The following is a 25,090-nucleotide window of genomic DNA, read 5'->3' on the forward strand; positions in this document are numbered from 1 at the left end:
ACATCAACAAAGGATGAACCACGCTCAGGACGTCCTGTAGAGGTGACTACACCAGAAATGATCAATAAAATCCACGATATGGTGTTAAGTGACCGACGATTAAAGTTGAGTGAGATAATTGAGGTTACAGGGATCTCAAAAGGTAGCGTCATTTCTATTTTACATGACAAATTGGGCATGAAAAAAATGTCTGCAAGATGGGTGCCGCGTTTGCTCACAGTCGACAATAAACGCAATAGGGTGGTGGCCTCTAAAGCCCTGTTGTCGCTCATGCAACGTAATCCGGATGCATTTTTTCGTCGCTTTGTGACTGTAGATGAAACATGGATACACCACTATACTCCCGAGACGAAAGAACAGTCAAAGCAGTGGATTGCGAAAGGCGAACCATGTCCAAAGAAGGCGAAAACCGTAAAATCAGCTGGTAAGGTTATGGCTACTGTATTTTGGGATGCACGTGGAATTATTTTCGTTGACTATTTGGAAAAAGGAAAAACAATAACAGGGGATTATTATGCATCTTTATTGGACCAGCTAAAAAACAAAATTGAAGAAAAACGGCCTCATTTAAACAGGAAAAAAATCCTCTTTCATCAGGACAATGCCCGTGTTCACACATGTTTACGATCAATGGCTAAAATTGAAGAATTGAAGTTCGAATTGGTCGACCACCCACCGTATTCGCCAGATTTAGCCCCCCCCAGTGACTTTTTCCTTTTCCCAAACTTAAAAAAATGGCTAAGTGGACAACGTTTTTTTTCAAATGAAGAAGTCATCGATCGGACAAATGCTTATTTTGAGGACCTTCCGAAAACTTATTTTTCTGACGGTTTAAAAAAAATTGAGAAACGTCTAACCAAGTGTATTGAGCTCCAAGGAGATTATGTTGAGAAATAAAAAAAAAATACAAAAATAAAAACTGTTTTAATGCTTTTTTCTAAGGAATTATTGACCCACCCTCGTATATTGCATTGTACCATACACTACAACCAGAGCGTTGGAGCGGAGCTCGAGCAGTGGAGCAATGGGATTTAACCCGGAGCACCGAAAATTTTTAGTGCTCCACTGCTCCGGATGTTTTGTTTATTATTATATTTTCGTCCTAAAATCCAATGAAAATATTATATTTGACACATTGCAACACTGGAATTATTTGAAATACGGCAACACTGCCGAGTAATAAATAACCTTAGTTTTTTGACAGAAACGGCAGATAATGAAATTAAATGAAAATGAAATAATAAAGAGGCAGATAATGAAAGACGATTTGCTGGCGATAATTTTGTTTAATATAATTAATTATGAAAATGACGAATAATAAACCTTATTTAAAAACTATCTACTTATTTTTTAATTTTTTAACATTTGTATATTATAACCCGTTTACACGTGTATAGATTTACTGTTGACAGTAAGAAAACGTAAGAGTTAACATGTATTATCCTGCAGTTGGCAAGGTTGCATGCATGAATCAAAAAAGTTTGTAAGCTTCTGGATTTTCATGCGACAGTAGTATTTTTCGATATGCGCCTGCGCAGTACAACGATAGTGGCGAACCTCCCGGCAAAAAAACGAACTACGAACGAATTTTCAGGATGACCGATTTTCACTACCTGTCAAATAGTACGAAGTATTACCATAAAATGACAACATCGCGTCTCGCTCACTCTTAAAGAATGAATTGAAGAGACAGTCAGCACTTTTACGTGTAAGCAGTTATTGCCACGATAGTTTAAAATACTCACTATTGCTGCCAGTAAATCCATGCACGTGTACAGGCGCTATTATGTAAGTACATAATATATTGAAACTTTTTACCCGGAGCGGAGCAGACCCTGGAGCGGAGCTGGAGCAAATATTAGGTTCCGCAGCGGAGCAACTCAAAAAAGGGTCTGCTCCAACCCTATGATTATAATATAATAACACATAGCTCACTGTCTAAGTTCGTAGAGATTTGCTTTTCGTTTTATTATAAGTAAGTGTTATGTGCATATGTATCTACCAGCGGTGCCAGATAATTATTTTACCAAATTGGGATTTTTACCATGTCAAATAAAACGCGATTTTGGAGCAAAAAGCGAGACAACATAAAAAACTCAAAGATTTATATTTTAAAATGTTTATTTCTATAATATTAATCATTAACATCAACACAAATTACAAAACTCTGTAACTATCAAAATAATAATACTAAACAATATTTTTGAAAGAGTTTCTTTCTGCTGGTTCTTTCTTGGCAAAATTCAGCATATGAGTGAGTATAGGTATCATGTTCAATTGAACAAGTAATTCCGATGTCATTAACTTAATTGAACATATAATAATAATATATACTCAATACGTTTCTTGCATCTGACCATTTTAAAAATCATCTGAGAAAATGCCCGTTCGGTATAGCAATTAGAAATTATTAGTTTGTTTGTTTGGTATGCTTAAAATAAATTAAGTTAGCTTGAAAATATTGTGTGCAATTGTGCATCCATCGCGTTTTTTTGTCTTAACCATATTGTCTTATTTGTATGTATTAATTGTTAAATAATCGTGAATTGTCCCGCGTGGGGCAATATATTATGTTTGCTTAAAAATCGGGACGTCTGGCAACGCTGATACAATAAACAATATAGAAAATACAACAAATATTAAAAAAAAAAATGACGCAGGTACACATAATCTACCAAGGATTAGAGCCTTTCCACGCAACCTACTCCAAAACAGCGGTGGTTTTAGATACGCAGTGGTTTGAGGCGCTGACAAGTATGTAGGCTCCCTTGTGATGTTTTAAAACTAAGATGTCGGTACTTTCTAACGAAGCGACCGCATCATCCGCTTTATCTTAAACCCGAAATTGCTTCCGTCATTTACCGCTCTTTATATTTTACCGTCCCTAAGCAACACATGACATGCCTACCCCCACGGGACGTGTCTGACAAGGAGACAGCGAACTATGAAATTGTCTCTAAATTATTTATTTATTTTCAGGAGCTGTTAAACTCGTGCATCACCACCATTTTGTACGCCATCGCCTTTATCGTTCAGCTGAGCGTATGGTCGAACATATACGGCTACTACAGGGCGTCAAATCTCGCAGCCGGTGTAAGTATAAATAAACATCCATTTTATGCGTGTGGCCAAATGCAGAGATGTCGACTTTTAAGTAATCATTTAAGCAAATAAAAAAAGGTCATTACTTAGTCTTATTCTTCTTACGTATTTCACGGCATTGGTCGATGGCGAAAGTATATCCACTATTACTTGCCACAATATGTCCTCGGTGGCGTCTCTTAGCAAGCCCTTCGGAAAAACCGAATTGCCTCTGACACTGCGTCACATCGCGTCTTATTGCCCACGTGTAGATCTCTTCACACAGTTTTGTGTGTCCGTATTTTCTTAGCTTTGTTTTTGTATCATATAATACATTATTTAATTTATTTTATGTTTGTTTTCTGTTTTCCTCTTTCCCATTGGCACTATTTTATTAAATCAAGTCACCGTAAACTCAGTCATAGCTCATCTGAAAGAGCGGAGACCTCAGTCTTGGGTATCTGCTTCAGCATCCATCTCGTTCCCTCCCATCGAAAACTTGTAACCGTTGAACGCGATATCACACTGTTTTCCGTGTGACGTGTACGCCAGTTTATAGAATCTAGTCACTATTGGGTCTACTCTATACACAAGGCGGCTATCCACGTTAGTTTATCACAATTATGTATGTATTGAGACGGTAAATTGTTACAATAAATTAACCATCTCTAAACTGTCAAAAAGTGCTATGTTTTGACAGCCCCTCTCTGGCTCTGTTAACTTTAGGGCGAGATATACAGTTGTGACAGTTTAAACGGCTAACTTATTGTAACAATTATTATAATACCTACCTCAATACATAAAATAATATGATATCCGCCTTGTGTATATAATACACCTCGTCGTTGCACAAAAAAAACCTCCGATGTGCAAAAATCTTGTTTTGAGATAAAGACAAAAAACAGTTTTAAAAAATCAAGAGAATGATTTTTAATTTAATAGTACTGCAGTTTATTGGAGTAATATTAATTACACTATTTCAATTGTTAAAATGATCGATAATGTTTATCAGTTTTACAATAAAAGAAATAACATGTTTACACTGTCACATAGGAGGTAAGTGTTGCACAATTTTGGCACATTGGAGATATTTATTATGCGTTGTCATTGTTGTTTTGAGATAAAGACAAAAAACAGTTTTAAAAAATCATTTTGAATTTAATAGTACTGCAGTTTATCGGAGTAATATTAATAACACTATTTCAGTTGTTAAAATGATCGATAATGTTCATCAGTTTTACCATAAAAGAAATAACATGTTTACACTGTCACATAGGAGGTAAGTGCTGCACAGTTTTGGCACATTGGAGATATTTATTATGCGTTGTCATCGTTGTACAACACTTTATACCATAACTTTATAAGAAGAATCAATGAGAAAATTGAAAAAAGCCATACTATTTTTTAAATTGTATTATTACATTATCCTTATTTATTCGATAATTTGAAAAGGCTCATTGTTAGCGGAAATATCGAGGGTCGACACAGGAGAGGAAAGTCACCAACAAGATGGTCCGACCAAGTGTAGGACACTACGCGGCTTTCAATACCTTCAACTATGCAAAGCGCAGGGATCGCTGAAGGGATATTACTAGGAAATTTCCAAAGAGTCACGATCTTAAACAATGAGGGATACGAAAACGAAGAATGTGTTACCTATTCAAAAGTATTGCTCTCGTTGCTAAAATTGAATAGATACTAAAAGAAAAATTGAAAATGTGAATTTGAATATTAAAAAAAAAATCTAATATTAACGGAATACTGGAAGTTATCTATTTTTTCTTATCTGGCTTATATTTTAGACTGTCATAAAAGATGTGATGGTTTCTATCAATTATATCCTTCAACTCATGAAGGTGCTTATATTTTGATTCAGATATAGATAGAGGCTCAGTATACAATGCAGGTGACTCAACAATTGGACATAATTTGCGTCTTTGAGATAAAGCTTGCCACTCTTCAGAGTAATTGAGTTTAAATAAAATATCTCCACTCGGTAGATATTTTAAGCCACGAATGTCAACAACTGCTGGATCACCAACTTTCATTGCTGGGCGAAGTGAAGATTGATTTGTTTTTAAATCGTCATATTTTTTGAAACAATCGTAATGTGTAGAATTTACTTTGTATGGCTGACTAGGCCGAGCTAAATGCATTCTCGCAATGTAATCGGAAGGTGAGAAAATTGGCGTCTTAAAATAATGTTCTAAAGTTGAATGCACAGCGTCTGCCTCCTGAGTTCTATCACTTTATTGTGGGATTTTGCGAAATCTCTCAATGCACTCCCAAGAACATTGTTCCTATTTTGATAGTTACAACCATCCGACATCATTAGAATTCCTTCGTATTCGTTGGACAATTTCCTTAAATAGTCAATAGTGCAAGATGTGAATTTGTTACATTACCATCTGCTTCATGCCACGCATAAAGAATTACATCTGCATCATTTACCTGATAGATGGTAAACTTGTGAAGTTGAAATATGCGGATTGCAATATGGATGGTTGAAATATGCGAAATATTTGTAATATGCGGATGACGCTAATATCTTCGGACATAGAAAAACACTTTGCAAATCCATGGTGATAAACATTCTTTTGCTGTTGGCACATTCTTTGGCTTCACCTTTGGCAATATGACGTTCTTCCTTTTTCTTTATGTGTAATTCATAATCTTCTTCGTTTACATTGCCAAGCTTGAATCCGAAACATAAATTACACTGGTCTTTTCTAGGCCTGTGGATTGAAATTTTTTCTTCATGTAGTATTTTACGAAAAACATTTCGATTAACGGCGTCAAGATTATTCTCCAAACACCATTCTCTATATATGTCATTCCGACAGACTTTGTATTTTTCTCCTTTTTCGTTTGGAAGGTAATTGTCGTGCCCATCCTGTTTGTTTTGCACAAGGATGATGACGTACCCTTCGTTTTTTTTTATATTTCGAGTGCATACAAGACCTTGGACATACGACTTTTTCTCGGGCCATGATTTAATAGCCCAAAAGAATTTAAATATTTTTTTACGCTGTTCGTCAGAAATATTTCCGCAAAGTAAAGAATATTTACTTTTAGGTGTGGTCATAATACGACCACATCGGTCCACAAGCCTTCTTCACGCTATATCTTCTGTTTTTTTCCCTTCTACAACTTTTTGTCCGATATACGATTTTCCGAGAAGTCTTTTCGTTTGGTTTTTTTTAACTTTTAATTTCCAAATTAAGCATTAAAACAAAAAGAAGGACGACGAAATTGATGAATAATACATGTAAATCATAAAAATAACTTACTTCAAAGTATCTCTGCAATAATATCTAGAATAACAGCTTATTTATATCACGAATAACACACATTTAGCAACTGATAGTTTACCGGCGCAATGTTAGCGTATAACTCATTAGGTCCGATGTGCCGAGTGCGTGCACAACAATACCTCCAATGTGATAAGTCAGCACATCGGAGATTTATCCACTTTTAAATATGAGACCCATCACATTAGAGGTTTAGTTTTTCGAAAATAACTTTAAACCAAAAAGTGATATCACATTGGAGGTTCTTGTCAACGATGCAGAAAAAATCGTAGAATATTTTTGCATCAAAAACCAATTTTCGTAAAAATGGCACATTGGAGGTTTTTTTTGTGCAACGACGAGTCCTACTGATTCAGTAGCGATTCAAGTCAAGTGGAGGCCCTGAGCGGTAAAAATTTCGGGGTCCCCAAATTCAAGGTAGAAAAAAAAACATAGAAATATACAATACGTCATAGAAACTCCCATATAATTAACAAAGGTAATAAAAATAAAATAAAAAAAACATATTTTTTAAATAAATTTTCGTCTTGCTTTATTTCTTGCAAATTCGTCAATTATTTTGGCAGTGTCGAATTGCGAATGTGCAAGACATTTCAGGCTCGATAGGTGTCTGGTGTGGTTTTAATAGTGTCCATGTTTTCTTTAAGAAATAAAAATGGTCAAATTCATCTTCAAAAGTACAAACAGCCAATGTGCTCTTTGTAAATATCCATCAACTTTTTTATCACCATCTTTTTTTCTTCCATTGATAGATTCCAATCAAAAAATATTCGAAAAGGCTCTATAACTATTTCATAATATGAAATAGTTATAGCATATGTGAAATAATATGATATGTAATATGAAATAACATATTATGTTTGTGTTCTTTGCGATAGTTCTACCTTGGTCTTATCACATATGACATAAAATGAATTTACTTTGAAATCTTTTCTAGTTGTAAATTCATGTCCGACTTCTTTGTTTTCAAACGTCAGGAAAAATGATTATTCGGTGCATATTTTTATTGTTCGGAAACTAAGACTTAAGACCATAATAACGTCGCTGTTCTGGCAGAAGACACTAATTCGAAAAAATTACATATTGAGTTAGGTATACCAAAATGTTCCTTATTTCAAACTTTACCGTCTGGAAACCTTCTTAATAAATAAACAGTCTTTATTTTAAAGTCGTCCTTTTTACGATTACTTAATAAACTCACATGATAGACCATTTTTCAAACATTTTAAAAACTTCAAAGTCAAATTATTCAAAACTAGTATTCTGCAGTTAGTGTGTTCTGCCAGAACTGAGACGAAAGTAAACGATGAACTGCACCCAATCACAGATATTATCAAAAAATTATCAAAAACCGTCTGTAAGACAATTCTTTAAAGACATTCCGAGGATCTCGGGGCCCCACGCGGCCGCTTAGTCCGCTTACCGCTAGACCCGCCCCTGCAGCCCTATGTTCTAACTGGTGATATGAAGTCACCCGACGACATGACGTAATTGTGACGTAAGCCAATACACGCTCGAGGCAAGCCACCCAACACACACTGCTCACCATAGATATTATTATGCTGAAACACCTATTTGTGTATGGGGACAATGGATAACGCCACTATTTTAGTAGCGTTATTTTCTCGAATGCTATTATCACTCCGGTAGTACGTCACAATGATGTCATATGACGTCATGTCGACCGGGCGACTACAACTCGCAAGTTCTAACATAAGGCCGCTGCACTGATTCAATTTGATACTAAAGCTTGTGTGTCCTTCACACGATGATGATTTTCGACTTTTTTTTTCGATTTTCGACCGATAATAATATATTTACACATATTATATTGATAGTATTAAAATTATAAATGTACATTATATTTAGATACATATATTTAATATGTTCCGTATTAGGCAATAACAACATTTTATAACAATTCAAATAATACCCTAACTACCTATAGAGTAAATATATTTTTCGTAGACCACCAATGCAAATGCCTTTCATAATAATATAAAAAGTGATCGTTTTGTATCCTTGAAATTACAATAATCGTAAATTATTTATACTATATAAGCTGCATTAGATAAAAACAATAACACTTGGGTTGTTGTTTTATTCACAGAAAATTATTACTCAATATTATGCCATTCATGTTTTTTTGCTGGCTTATTTTGCTTTATTTTATATCATTTTTATCACTTATTAGTAAGTACCTATGACTTATCACTTTATTAACATTCTTACATAGATATTTTAATAAAATCAGATGCGGACATTTCGAAAAAAATAGGTATTGTTTCGTGTCAAAAAAACGTTTTGAATGTATGCAGTTGGGACCGTGTCACACTTTACCGTAAGATGTATCGGAAATATATGGCCGTGGAGTATTGAGATCAAATTCAAGTGTAAATAAAACTCTTACAAAATATGTAATAAAAGCCAGCACAAGTCGAGTCGACAGTGTTATCGCTTTATCAGCTATTTTATAACAATCAATATCAAAATTTCTGTCTGCAATGGTCCACGAACCACATGTATTTTTTGATCTTAATACTATTCAGCCACCTATTTCCGATAAGACAGCTCACGGTGAACTGTGCTACGGCGAAATGTAATATATATAATTTACAAGTAACCGTAAAAATCTTATTTTTTTCTATAAATTTATCAACTTTTAAGATCAGGGCTGGTGTCATTAATGACTTTGTGATTTTGTGCAGTTAGGTAGGTATAAATATACAATTTTATAAGTATATCAAAATTAGCACAATGCCAGTTGTACAACAACCTTTTTAATCAAGTTATTTTTTATTCTTTCCTAAGGTTGTTTTGAGGTGATAAATCCAGTGTATAAAAATCTCAATATTTTCAAAAGACTGTTCCCTATTTTTACCCAAAACTCACATAAAGTCGAAACGTCACATAATATTTTGATTTGTGTCAAACTGAAAGGAAATGACCGCTCGTAAAATGCTCTATGTAAAGTGGAACATTGTAAAATCATGAGTTCATCGTTAACTTTGAATTTCGTTATGTCAGCGATTCCCAACCTAGTAGGTTGGACTATTGGAGAATCGCTTGAAATATTTTGTTAAATTTCGTGTTTCGACAGGAGTGAAAAATGAAAGACATTTTCATTTTTCACCCAGATAACTATAAACAAACAAATATATTTATTGTATTAGAATAATAACCACCACGCAAGAATCTAATCTAATCAACTCAATATACCTACCTACCTAGTCAGAACTGAAACGTTGTGACTTTTATTCCCAAACTTTTGGAGTCCCAGTGGGAGCTCGCAAAATAGAAAGGTTTCGCGGAACTTGTTTGGGAATCACAGCGTTATTAAAATAAATTGATTTACGCAATTTTCATACAATAAACGATTAAACAAACAAACATCTTTGCAAATAATGACGAAAATTCATGCATACAATTTATAAAACTTTTCACTTGGGAATAATTATAATAATATGGAGATTTGTAGCACAAATAAGCCATCTGTTATTCATACCTACTTACCTAATAGAGAATAATCGAAATGGTTGTGATTTTTAGAATGAATAATTTTTTTATAGTGTATATTGAGGTCACTGTGCAAAGAAGGGGGTGTTTTCATACAAATAATGTTATTTGAGTTATCATAATATTGATGTTATCTCTTATCTTTTTAGTCATTTGGGCTGTTCAACACTGTGGCATACGCGTTGGGAACCTATTACCTCTACTTGGACCACAAAGCTTCCGGTACGGCGTCTTCCTGAGTGACACCTGGCGGGAGTAACCGGTATTAAAATGTAAAGAATCGACACTCATCTCGGACCCGAACCGATCGAAAACAGACAACTGTAAGAGTGAAAATAATACACTGATATAAGACGAAAATAATACTGACTGATACTCCCGCAATAAAATTTTAGAATCCTAAAACATAACAATGTTATATTTATAGTATAAACAACCCTTGCTATATAATTTATAGTATATACAGTACAGATACAGTGCTGGTAAGTCTAATAAAAACACTTACATGTTTCATGATTAATTATTCTATTTCATTGGCAAGAACTTATAAATTCATATCCGGTTCAGATTAATACACATTATTTTAATTAATTAATTAATTAATTTATGGAATAGAATTTCATTCAACAAATCATTTTTTTAATTGACTTATATTATGTATAATTATAATTAAATTATTATTGTACCTACCGTTTATTATGCAAGGTTTGTTTAAATATGTCGAGACTAAATTAAGCATTTATGCCAATTTTTTAAGTGGGCATCATTTTAAGAGTAGGTTTTCATTAGTTTGAAATAGATTATGTGATAATATCATATTCAATAACAGTTGTATCCATTACCTAGTATCTACTCAATTAGTTCTTGTAAATTTCACATTTTATCTGTAGGGGAAGTCCCTACACGATCAATCGATGCAATCACAACATAATTTGAAAAAACGGTTAAAATAATTACTTACCCTGATCTCGCACACAGACATGATTTATGACTCAATTGTCAGACACCTAACTTGCTGAATGTCATCAGACAAAGAGTAATTACTGATTTTACCAAATAAAAAGTAGGTCAACATATTGGGCGTATCCATCAATTAAATATATTTTGATGTACAAGCATCTATCGTTAGAAGGGTATTTCTCAAATTGTTGAAATATGTTATTATGCTCACCATCCGTTTGACATCTGACAGATATAGTGGTCAGCAGAACTTCTTACTGAAAATGTCCTAACATTCTGTGTTGCTATTAATTTAGTTACAAGTGACAATAAGTAATATGTGTTCTGTGAATGAATGTCAACTAAATTCCACATATACAGTTAAAGAGATGGGGTTGCGTTGAGTTTATTTGTGCGAGGCTGCTCACATTCATTGTATTTTCGCTATCACTCAAAACATTACTTCGTTTGTATATCTTATTTTTTGTAAAAGAATAGTCTGTCATATAAGGGATCTGAGTTTGATTTTTTCAAGTTGTTTTTCTTTACTTTTAACACTGATTTATAAATTAACAATATTAACTGTATGATATGTATTTTGCGATGAAAAATATCAACGAAATGCTAGCATAGTGTCGTGTTAATGTTACAAAATATAATATTATGTATATTAAATTTATGAATGACTTTGTGCACATTAATTTAAAATTACGAGTTAGTTGTACTGTAATGCTATTTTAATTAAAACGTAATATTCTGACAATGTTAATAAAATGACTTTAAATATTTTTTAATAATATGCAATCATACTCTACTCAAAAATTTAATAACTATCACAGCAAAATATTGAGACAGAAAAATTTCTCATTAATTAGCAAGATTGTTGGTATTTTGTGTTTTTTCTTTTGCATCCATTATTATGACTAACCATAAAGTACTGAAAATTAAATGATTGTGCCTTTTTGGTAGTGCCTTGGTGCTGATGATTGAATATAAAAAATATTTATTTATTCGATAAGGAGGAATTAAAATTAATAAACTTGATTTATTTTGTACAGTCTTTTGTGTTTATTTTTTATCATGGATGTACCTACTATAGTTATTATGAATTAATAATAAAATGTCTTACATTATTATAGCATTGGTATATTTAAAAAAATTAATGATAAAATCATTTCGATGAATGATGTACGGATTCTGAGAATTTTTTTTCTCTGTACTTATTTCGAATGAGAAATACATTCATTTATTTCCAAAAGATCTGAGGATATCCGGCTTCGTTTTAAGTGGCCTAGTATCAAAAAAGATCTTTTGATAACATGATTGTTTCAGTGTTGGATAGTATATTAATTCTATGGAAAGTACGTCCATGATATTTATTGACAGCTTTAGAAATGTAATTTTTACATTTATGGAGAACTTTTTTTATTGATTTTCTTATAGTGTTATGATTTTATTTTGTTATTCATAAGAATTTTATTTGACAATGTTTACACCATTTGTAATATTAAAAGAATATTTTGTTTGCCATTTATTGACAATAAAAATACAGTTGTTCATGTTGTGTAAGAATACAAAAATACAGAAGTACATTTATATTTTATAAGAAGTTTATTAATTTCATTTGTAAGTCATTAATCATTTAGTATGGCTAGCCATTCTTGTTTGTCCCTTTATAAATGGATATTTTTAATGAAATACATTTATTGATTTATTTTTATTGTGTGTTTTATTTCATTCTGTGATTAGTAGGCTTAGGATTTTTAGGTGCTAAAAAATGAACAATAGGTAGGTACCTAAAATATGTAGATATAATTGGAAAATATGTTATTAAAATTTCATAATTATGTGCTAAAAAATAAAAATAGGTGCTAAAAATTTAAGTAAGTACCTATTACAATAAATCATATATATTTCAACAGTTTAATTTATTATTTATTCACAAACAGAAAACGCTTTATAATAAAATAATTTATAATCAAATAATAAAATAATGCTTCAAATTTTCAAAAGTGAATCTTTGACGATTTGATCCTAGCAATTTTTTATACAATGGAAAAACATCTTTCCACTTCTACATATGTTATTATTGCGTATGTAAATGAAACTATTTATGAAGTAGAAAAAATTGAAACAGCGTTTGAAGTCCAGTATTTTTATTTAAAACACTATTTAATTTTGTACTTATTTTTATTCCAATTGGTCCAGGAACACTTTCTTATTTTAGCAGCAGTATTGTTTAAAATATTAATTTGCTCCACTAGTGACTTTGTAGATGATTCTAACATTTCAATTGTGTTTACTAGTGTTATTATGTTAATTAATTTTGTGTTTATGTGAAAATATGTTGAAAATATGTAATTATCCAAAAATATTTAAAAATAGGTGCTTACAAATAGGGCTTAATTGCAGTCAAAATTGTCTGAAACAGATAGATGTTTTAGATATTTTGTTGTGGGGCCACTCAAAAAAAAAAATTTAAAACCAAACAATCCTAAGCCTAGCGATTAGTGATTACAATATGATTTCATCATGATACTAAATCCGTATTGTGTAGTTGATGCTTTATAATATTCCTCATGAAACAGTATTAACTACGCTGGTTTCGCCGTTTAACATTTTCAGGCATATATTTCTATTCCATTTTTCGAAATTACAGTAGTGTACAATTAATAATATATAGTATGGAAATCTAAAATTATTATATTTTCGGCATACTATATATTTGTTAAATATATTATATAGTTTGCAAATAATGTGATGGTACAAATACTGTAATAAATTATAGTATGACTGTCAACACTGGGGCTGCATTTGTTTACATATTATGTAGTTTTCATATTTATGTATAATCCAAATTGATTGTTTCTCCAAAAGATTCCTCATCACTCATTGAGGACCAGCAAAGGAAATGGTTGGGCATTACATGAGGGCTCTTGAAACAAAAACGGCAGTTTCCATTTTTGAAAATCGTTTCAAATGCGTTTCTTATAGGTATAATTCCTAAATAAAATCTTAGTATTCAAACAACTGTGTAGTATTTGAATGAAAGATATAAAATATTTTTAATAACTTGCCAACATTTCACTAAACTGGAAAGTGCCATTTTTGTTACTAAACCCCTCATATTTTCTAAACCAGTGGCCGGCAACCTGCATACACTAAAGTGCCGCATAATTATTTTTTTAAGCATTGGCCACATCCACCACATTAATACAGTAAGGAATTTTTAATGGAGTGTAAAAATACATTAAAAATTATCATAAAAAATAACTATATCATTTATCAATAATCATAAATCTTCGCTCATTTTGGATATGATGTTGTATTTTTACATGTGCATTGGTAATCATCACAATTTCTCCGTGTCACAATTTTTCTATGTGGCTCATCAATTGTTTGGAAATAACTTCTTATTTCTACAATATTGAGATATTTACATTGATAGCTGTTTCGGACTGCGAACCCATCGTCAGAACACGAAGAGATAAAACAAAGAAGAAGAGAAGGAAAACATACTCGTATGATTTATGTATAAATAGTATAGCTATAGGTAATGTAAAAATTTTGTATATGTCAAAATATTAATACACAATTATCAACCCAAGTTGATTCACTCCTGACCTCTAAAACTAGACCAGTCCACGTATTTCCGCTGAATATATTCAATTTGATCCAGTACATTTTTATGTGAATGCTCCGCCATATTATAGAGGCACCTAGCGGGAAAATGCGAAAGCTGCAATTTAAAAAATATGGCGTTTTGAAACATTAAAAACAAGAATATGTTTTGTTGAAGTCAAAGACAAAATCACAATTTTAAAATGATCCTGATTTGAAATCTTTATTATTTATGTCAAATCGAACTTCAATATTGTGACCAACCGAAATTAGAATTAACTTACACTTTGCAATGTAATTTATCAATAAATTCCCAGCTTCATATTTTTCCGATAGGTGCCTCTGGTAGGCGGAGTATTCACCTTAAGAGCGGATATATTATGTAACGTGGAAACATCACAAAAAACGATTTCGTGATATTACATAATAATACGTCATTAAACCAATTCTGACAGGTAAGTTTTATAGAATTTTTTCCCACACAGAATCCTAAAATTTCCTGCTTCAGCATAAAATTGTGATGGTTGATAATTACCTAATTATTACTCTATTTTTGCAGCATATCAGATTAAAATTGGCTAACTATCGAAACACAATAATAAAAACATAGTTCGTTCCTACTTCTTAATTACTACGTTAATAATGGCAAAACAAAATAGCGCCACAGTCGACTATTTTATACAACACATTTTTAAGAAAGGTGTCTGAAAATTTTACTTTCATCATAATCTAAGAGTAGTTGGCGACCCCTTATAAATGCAATCCAAGAGTTGGAAACCAGTGAAAGTCTAGGTCAGGGGTACCCAACCAAAATCGTTTGGTGGGCCAAAAAATATTACCTTAGGTAGGCCACACATATAAAAGAAAGAACTTATTCAAAATATTTTATTACCTTATAATTAATGTGATAGTTGTTTTAGTATATTTTTTGATATCTTTTTCATATTGACTGGTAATTTAGCCGACGCGCATTGCAGTTGATTGGTCGTGTTTTCATCCAGCAACCTGCTGCCACACTTCGTTTTTGTTTTTACTACATTTAATTTCGAAAAGAACGATTCGCAGCTATATGTAGTCCTAAATGCTGCTATAATGCACATTGACAGTCATATTAATTTTGGAAATTTGTCTTCGAGGATATATTTCTGATAAAACTCAAGGTTATTCCCTTCGAACACACACTTTAACTCTATGCTTAATTGCAGTTCTATTAGCTCCAATTGTAAATCTGGAGGTACTGATTCCACCTCCACGTTTGGAGTTTCACTTTATACTTTTGCATAAATGCGAATCTGGTATCGAATTCTTTAATTAATTTTTGACTTCATTAGAATATTTAAAAAAATCTTTACGGTCACAATTAAGTACGGAGTGTGTGGAGTCGGCATAAGCCAATGACATTAATATGGACGAATCATCTGGAAAAGAAAATGACACTCACTTTATTGTCGGGTCTGCCGAATGGCATAATCTGTTCTAACGCCATTACAATAAAGGTGATTTTGCTATAAATTCCTGATGCTTTTTGTTGGGTCTGCCAAATGGTTCGGTTCGTACGGGTTCGCTCAAATGAACATTGACATTAGAAACACTGCTCTAACGCCATTACAATAAAGGTCATATTGCTATAAATTCCCGATGCGCGATATCGCATAATGGAAATCGCGTGACGTCTACCTATACATGCGAATTTACTTGCTAGCTACTGTATTGAGTGCGTCGTCCATTAATAATGTCATTGGCATAAGCATAAAAACAGGTAACAGCCCGCAGCACAACAAGAATGTTCTAATTTCATAAAATCTAATATAAAATATGTGGTAAATTTACAAGATTTTTTTTTATTGTATGAATACCAAAATGCAAAATATAGGAAGCTGTAAACTTCAATTGGGCCTTGGGCCGCGTGTTGGCCACGTCTGGTCTAGGACAGTGGTGGACAAACTCATTAGTCAATAGAGCCAAATATCAACATGACAATGATTGAGATTTCTTTTGAGAGCCAAATTTCTTAAACTTGAACTATATAGGTAGGTACACCGTTTATTAACTCAATAAGCTTTAATGAAAGCTTGAAGTCTTAATAATTAAACTATAGGGTACACTGAATAAAACTTGATATCATACTAATGATCTTATTTATTGATAAAAATTACATTTTAAGTAAGGTATCCATAAAATTAAATTAACATTAGATTAACAAACACTTAATGTGAAAAATGGCCTTGCATCTCCTTAGCACACGGGTTCCCAACCTATCGGTCGCGACGGGTTTTCTTTGGGGTCACCAACTTATAGAGTCAACTAAAAAAAATATTCACTATAATGTAATTTTAATTTTTAATGGTGTCTTGAAGTTTGAATAATTTCATATATTTTTTTAAATTAAAATAAGTGTAATTTAGGTACGCTATTCTGTCACAGTTGGTTGAAACATGTGTTGAGAGTTTGGGAGTAATGGTTCACCAGTATGCCCTTGCCAGTAAGACTCTTCCAACTCCTCTGCAAGAGGTACTTGATTCGCTGATAAAAATCGTGGATTACATCAAATCTGGAGCTCTTAACACCCATCTGTTTAAAGAACAGCTGTGCAAAGACATGGATTCTGATCACGAGGTTTTTTTTTCTACACTGCAGTACGCTGGTTGTCGAAAGTAAATTTTGTGAATCGTGTCTTTGAATTGAAAGATGAAAACAAGTTGTTCCTGGAAGTGCAAGGGAAACATGACCTTTTGGTATACTTTAACGACAAAGCTTGGTTGAAAAGAGTAGCATATCTAGTAGATATATTAGAACAGTAAAATAGGCTGAACCTGAAACTTCAGGGAAAAGAAACGAATATTATCGCATTTCACGATAATCTCGGGGCATTTTTATCCAAGCTGCAAAACTGGCGAAGAAAAATAAATCTTGGAAACATTGCCATGTTTGAGAAACTCTGCAGTGTGGTAGATGAATCTGAAGGTAAAATAAATGAAAATTTGAAGGAGGAGATTACTGGGCATCTCGAATCCCTTGGAAACGAACTTCAGGGTTACTTCCCTGAGCTAAAAGAAGAAGAAACTACATAGACGCGAAATCCATTATCTATTTCCCTTGATGTAGCCTGTATTCCCGATGAATTCATAGATTTGCGGAATGATTCCTCGGCACGTAACTTGTTTAATGAAAAGTTGGTCACACAATTCTGGTGTGGTATATATCATTCATACCCAAATGTAATGATGCTCGCCTTTCGAGTTTTAGTTCCATTTGTGTTTACATATTTATATCTGAGAGAGTGGACTTTCAACTCTTCTTCGTTTAAAAACAAAAGAAAGAAATATATTATTAAGTGTTGAGATTGACATGAGGTTGGCGTTAACAAAAACTCACCCGCGTATTTTGAGGCTGGTTAATGACATGCAATTTCAACCATCGCATTAAATTAATTATTAAACATAATTTAAAAGAAAATTTTAAGTACTAAAATAACTATTTTCGTTGTTTTTTTTAATTACCTTATTAAAAATGCCATTTTCAATTGCATCGGGGTCGCGGGTCACATGGCTTTTATAAAAAGGGGTCGCCACCCGAAAAAGGTCTGGTTTGTATGTTGTTTTTAATTTTAGGCACGGTTCCAGGCTCTGATCAATAAGACGACTTCTTGTTATTTAATTTATTCTTGATCAGGTTCATGTTTGAAAAAGATCGCATGAATATGTAGAACCGAAAAGGGAAAGAACAGCAAACGCTGGTTTTTTCAACTGATCATATGAGTCAGGAATACTATTCCAGTTGGTCGTCAATAAATTTTTAAATGACAAAAATACCTGTAGCTGTGTGGAAAAATATAGGTAACTTTATGCGTCGAGTAGGTATTTTCGTGGCGTGCCTGCGCACCCGCACGTGGTAATTTATGGAAGAGCCGCACTCAAGGCGCCAAAGACCCGCATGCGGCTCGCGAGCCGCGGTTTGCCGACCACTGGTCTAGGACGTGCCACCAGAATCTTCTGTGTGTCATCTAGTGGCACACATGCCATAGGTAGCCGACCAATGGTTTAGTTTAGACTTTAGATTAATTCGGGAAGAACGATGTTAACTTTTACATATTATTTTCCGAGATTTCCAGTCGTAAAATTAGCTAAACTAGTCATGGTTTATAGCGTCGGTGTATACATCTGCATGTTTGGCGTCGGGCCAATGAAACGACGTCAAACGTAATAAATATTACATAAGTAATTTGAATTAATCCTGGACAAAATTATTGTAATAATTTGGTATTTATTGAGAGTATACCTAATGCGACATGTAGGTACATATTCAAAATATAATTAATATTGGGTATTTAAAATTCGAAAATTTTCGTATGCTTCATGAAGGGTTAATTTCGAAGTATTTTAAAATACTTACCGAATTAATATTTTTAGTGTATCTATAGAAGATGACAGTGTCAACTACTAAAAAAATTAATTAAATAAGTACATACTACAAAATAAATAATAATAGTTTAGTTTAACGTAAAGATATGGCGAGCCTTTCTTCTCGTGAAATACTTCTTCTCATAGCTGTGCTGTGTCACAACTTTTTATTATATTTTGTAAAACTGCTTACCTACCGAATGTATTTAATAGTATTTACAACAGGTTTTTAGAAATACTGCAAATATTCAAATTATTCAAAATATTATGTTTTTGTACTTAATCCTTTACTTAGTAGGTATCTAGGTAATAAGGTTTTTACCCTTTCTTCGTGTATTAACTTATAATCTTTTTTTATTTTATTAATAAATAATAATAGTACAAAACTTAAATCAATTAGAATTTAAATTCAAACTCCATCAAGTACCCTCGGTCGATAGTATTGATGATGATGGTATATAATAGGCTCAACAATAGGTAATTTTCAAAACGCTTTCGATATAAAACAGTCCAGCTCCAAAAGAAGCAATAGTGGGAAAATAAATGTAGGTATAATGCAATATTATGTACTGATTTTATGTCGTCCGCCATAAATAGTGCACATTAACCTTTTTCAGTCAATTGTATAATATGTTCTTATTGAAATACGACTACAATTTACAGATGGTATTGGTTGGATTTTAAAAATCAATTAAGCCCTGTCTTACCAAACCATAATAGTATTGGTATATTTTAGGCGATATGACAAAATTGTGCACATTTTTTCATTCTTACTTATTTTTTTAACTTTAGATTAAAAATACGTATCACACATATTGTAAGTTCATTTTTTTAATTCATCAAGCTATGCCTAAACCAAACTGTAATAGATAAATTGTATTATCCTATCTATAAAATATCCAAATTTATGTTAGATTTCGTATTTTTTTTACTATAATATATTATGGCTTTCGGTCGATAGTATTGATGATGATGGTATATAATAGGCTCAACAATAGGTAATTTTCAAAACGCTTTCAATATAAAACAGTCCAGCTCCAAAAGAAGCAATAGTGGGAAAATAAATGTAGGTATAATGCAATATTATGTACTGATTTTATATTGATTTATTTATCCTTGTACGCCACTGTAATGAAAGATAAATACTCTCGCAGCAGGGTGCAGTTTCAAAAAAAGGCGTTTATGAATCCCCTTGAAAACCGTGTTTTCTCTTGGACAGCATTGTCGAAATATTAACGCATTTAAAACGCAATCGGCTCGTAAATAAAACGCAATCGGCTCGCAAATAAAACGCAAACGTCGTTTGGCGGATGAATCCGAAACTTCGCTTTGCCGTGTGCGCGCAGCCTTAAGCGTAACGCGCTGTAACGTCACGGGTCCCAGGTTCGAATCCTGGATCTGGCAAGTACAAATATTGTTTTTGGGTATGGACCTAATGGGTTGAGCAAGTGGCTAGCATCCATTTTTCGTAAAAACAAAATCTGTTAATACAAACCTCCACTATGTCGAGGGCCATTTATGATCTTATTAGGATCGGACATATCCATATATAGCATATTTTCCCAGTTCTGTGAAAAATTGCTTTCGGAAAAGGTAACTTAGGTCAGGTTGATTAATAAATTATAATATTACCTTACCAGGGGTTTGCAGAATTACAAATTACTATTACACTAAATGGCGCTAATAAATCACAGCTAAGACAATTTATTGCCATAATGATTGTAGAATAAGTTGATATTTTTTACTTCCTACCATTTATCACGAAGTTATGATAGGTATATAACTTACAAGAAACAAGAATAGGCTATACCTCAGCTGAGGCATGATCTAAAAAGATCGTAACTAGACGATGCGCGGATTTTGCAAATGACGCGAGCCGAACGAAATATAATTTGTCATAAAAATCCAAAATGCATCCATTTAATGTTATATTACTAATAATAATAATATATTCATTGACATGTTTTCTTTTTCAAGTACATGCGGAACGTTTTTTAGTCATCTTTACACGATTTAAGAATATATTCCTCCGACGCCATCACAAAACCAATTTACGTGCTCACATGTAGACTATCGCTCTCCAAATGGCAACGCGGTCGAAATTACGTCCCACATATTGTTGAAAATTGTTTGCCGTTTCACTTATGTACGCTCTTAACAATATTTTAATATAGAAGAAACTGTAATACATTCCACGTCTCTTGTTTGCGCTGCCTATCCGTCCATTCTGAATAGATATGATGTACCTTGGAGATAAAGGTTTGGAAATCACATTTTGTATCGTTTTTACGTTAAGCCAAAAACATTGGTTTAAAAATACGTAATTCTAAGACAGCTGGGGTCGAAACTGTAATGCCTCTTTACAAGTAAGAAGACCCTCCCTCCAGGAACGAAAAATTACAAATTATTTATAAGAATGGAATATTACGACTGAAGATCGTGACTAGAATGATTTGGCTGTCGAATAGTCTTCTCAAAGGGTTGGTCCGTCTTCTTTAGGTATTCTACGACACACAAGGCATGTTTCAGTGGAAGAACCGTAGCACTCATGAAATTGTGCAATCATCTGAGGCATCCAATGTTTGCATTAATATTCCGATACGGATCATGCAATTATATCAATGTCATTAATAAAAAAATCGCACCCCGAAAACCCTTTATAACAAGTCTAACAAAATAATCCAGGATATGTACTTATATAAAACTTCCATGCGTAGGTAACGTAACGTAGAAATGGTTTTCCAATACAATTTTAAAAATAATATGACTTCTAGTCTTTCGACTCTTATTTAAATGTTTATTATTAAATTTATGCATCATCTCTAAATTTATCGAGTTGTCTCGTCATTCATGAAGTGTAGGGATGAGGTAGGTATTGAAAATAACTAATCGGAATTGATTAGTATTTGTGATCGCAATCTCTCGTTTGTAAATGAGAATCTAGATTCTAGAATCTAGAATTCGATAAATTCTTAGGTACCACGAATATATATTATTAAAAAAATGATATTTGGAACCGACCGTTTATCATCAAATGTTTAAAATAAATATAAAGGATAATAAGGCTTCAAAATTATATAAATAGATTATCTACAACGTTTAAGGAATGTTCAGGCTTATGCTCTGAAAATATTATAAAATCTCCATTTTGACCTAAGTGGGGCGGTAACCGGACAAAACAGAACAGAACATGACAAAACAGAACAGTGATAAAACAGAACAGCCAGGGAAAAATCTATTTAGGTTAGGTTACCCAATCATATTATATTGATTAAGATGAGATATCCTTAGCTTGCCGGCAACATCGAGTTAAGTCCCGTTTATTTGAGGCTTTCTAACGATTAGGAATGCAGAAATTAGGTATATAATTAGATTTATTATGGCGTATTGGAAATCTGTGCTATTACAAATCTATCAACATAATAGAGATATGACAATTTCAATATTAAATTTATATTTTTCCTGAAAGGTCATAGTTATATTTATCGTTGTTCTTTTTGTCACTATTCTGTTTTATCATGTTATGTTTTGTCATGTTCTGTTTTGTCAACAGGAGCGTAAATGCATAAACCGAGAGCAGTTTTAAGTAGTCGACGTTAAACGTATTCTAGACACGTGTGTAAGTTTAACCCGGATTCATCCTTACTCGAGTCGGTTGCCTGCTATCGCCTAACCCGTTGTGTATTTCAGTTCCCATTATTTCTGAGTTCCCTGACCATATCGTTAGTATTTTATGGTGCGTGCTGAGTAACGTAAAAAGTTGCGACAATACTAATCTATTGAATGAAAAGTATTGATACGAAAGTATTATGGTACCGGGATAATATTTCAGTACTACTTTTACATCTCTAATAACTGCCACAGATTCAACGTAGTCTCTGCATTCACGCTTCTCTCACTCATTGGCCTGCCTACGCAATTATGACACTACACACGAGCTTGGTGCGAAACAATATGAAACAGCTATTTTGAGAGTTTACTGCAGCTTATTGTAGGAATAGTAATTCACCCAATCAAATGGTTTCCATGCGAGTCAATTCAATCAACGCATTGACATTTTGGAGCAATAAATTTATTCCAAACGATCGAGTATGTTTTCAGCCATTTATAAACGGGATAAAAATCCTCTTATTAGTGTACACGTAGGTACACCAATGAATAATTTATACAAAACATTTTTCATATTTAAGAACCATACTTCAGTGAAACGGCAAATAATTTTCAGCAATAGGTGGGACGTAATTTCGGTCGCGTTGCCAGTCGGAGAGCGATAGTCGACTTGTTAGCATGTCAATTTGTTTTGTGATGGCGTCGGAGGAATTAATTCTTAAATCGTGTAAAGATGTCAAAAAAAATGTTTTTACTCGAAAAACAAAACATGTCAATGAACATATTATTATTACTCAAATAACAATAAACAACATTAAATGGACGCATGTTGAATTTTTATAACAAATTATGTTTGGTTTGTCACGCGTTGTTTGCACAATCTGAGCATCGCGTAGTCACGATCGTTTTAGACAGTGCCTCAGCTGAAGTATAGCATTAAGGTTATATATCTCAGCTGAGGCATGGTCTAAAAAGATCGTAACTATGCGACGCGCGGATTGTGTTAATGACGCGTGCCGAACGGAACATAATTATTGTGTCATAAACATTCAACATGCGTCCATTTTGTTATGTTTATTGTTATATTATTAATAATAATAATAATATATTCATTGATATGTTTTCAGTGACGTCCCGTGGGGGTAGACAGATTGAGCGTCGCTTGGGGGCGGCAGTTACTCAAAAGGCGGCAAATCGAGGTGAATAGAAATAGTACATAAACTTAGTACTTAATAACAAAATATCTTTCCATTAGAAGAAAAGCGACACGGATCGCCCTTAATTCCTCAAGACATAACAAATTAATGTACCTATAGCAAAAATTAAATGTAAGAAAATACTGTACCTACTATCTAACAACGTCAAAACTTTTGGGAAGGTATAAGTATATTTTGTTAGTAATGCACCCATTCAACACATTTCTTAGATATTGGAAAGATGAAAGGATGATAAAAAAAAAACTGTATACAAATGGAGCGGCATTTTGGCGCTGCCTAGGGGCGCCATTTTGTCTAGGGACGTCACTGCATGTTTTCTTTTTCGAGTACAGGCATAACGTTTTTTAGTAATCTTTACACGATATAAGAATATATTCTTACGACGCCATCACAAAAAAAATCGACGTGCTCCCACCTCGAATACCGCTCGGCGATTGGCGACGAAGTATATACACATATCGTTGAAAATTATTTGCTGTTTCACTTTTGTATGCTCTTAACAAACTGCCCTTGTCGGGTTCTAGACGAATACGATGGAAATCGCGGGTGAGAAGGGGTGAAAGGGAGGGAGGGTACTTCAGCATGAACACTGTTTTTGAACATGCTTCTTGATTCCGTGGCTGGAAGGCTGATACGACATCTAAAAAATACTGTCCAAATGGGGGATTGAACTCGTGACGTGTAACGGTGGATCGGTTTTACGACCGAGAATGGGCTGAAGGTGTCCAGATGGTTGGTTGCCTGTCAAAAAGGGGGTGTCAATATGTCATCTAATCCCTTTCATTTATCAAAAATGTTAATAGTAAGAAAAGTATAAATGGAGGCCCTTATCTTTATTTAATAAATAATACTAGGTATTTGAAGAGGATGAGTAACTGTATTTTTACGCTGTTATTAAAAATAAATCCATCAAACATTACTATTTTATTTGTCATCTCATCAGTCATCACTATGGGGTAATGCCCCCACAAGGGGCTCTAACCTTGTGGCCTGCGTTTAGGGGGGGGGTCTTAACTTCATAAACTATTGATGTTTGTCTTTTCTATTTACATTTTACATACACCTTTATATTTTACGCATATTTACTTAGTGCGAGTTTTCTCAATTGAATAAAGTTGTCTTCACGGCATAATTCGCTACCTGAAATCAACAGTAGGGAAGTAAGAATATTAATTATTTCAAGATAATTGAACTTTGTTTCATAAAATAATCAAATCGTTAATGATGTGTTTAATTTGATTTTTTCTGCGGTGTATAATGGATGGTGATGGTAAGATTTTTTATGTAACACTATCAGCACTTTTTTTTTTTTTTTTTAAATAAATGCAACATTGGTATTTTTCTTTTAAATGTGGTAAGTATTAAGTTTTATTTTTTTTTAAATCTCAGTAATTCA

The 25,090-nt window shown here is 33.1% G+C and overlaps 1 protein-coding gene across 1 annotated transcript in view; it reads left to right on the forward strand.

Annotated features, from left to right (window-relative positions):
• The window catches only part of LOC147064603 (plasmolipin), a 94,157-nt gene extending 83,860 nt beyond the window's left edge, over nucleotides 1-10,297 (forward strand). Inside the window, exons 3-4 of the mRNA XM_085957798.1 lie at nucleotides 2,980-3,093; nucleotides 10,058-10,297. Coding sequence (XP_085813924.1) covers nucleotides 2,980-3,093; nucleotides 10,058-10,147 — 204 coding nt within the window. The 3' untranslated portion in view covers nucleotides 10,148-10,297. The remainder of the gene's footprint in view (nucleotides 1-2,979; nucleotides 3,094-10,057) is intronic.
• Nucleotides 10,298-25,090: the final 14,793 nt, after the last annotated feature.

Source organism: Rhyacophila brunnea, unplaced genomic scaffold, assembly GCF_057557595.1.
Source record: "Rhyacophila brunnea isolate RB1 unplaced genomic scaffold, BYU_Rbru_1.0 scaffold_7, whole genome shotgun sequence".
Taxonomy (NCBI): domain Eukaryota; kingdom Metazoa; phylum Arthropoda; class Insecta; order Trichoptera; family Rhyacophilidae; genus Rhyacophila; species Rhyacophila brunnea.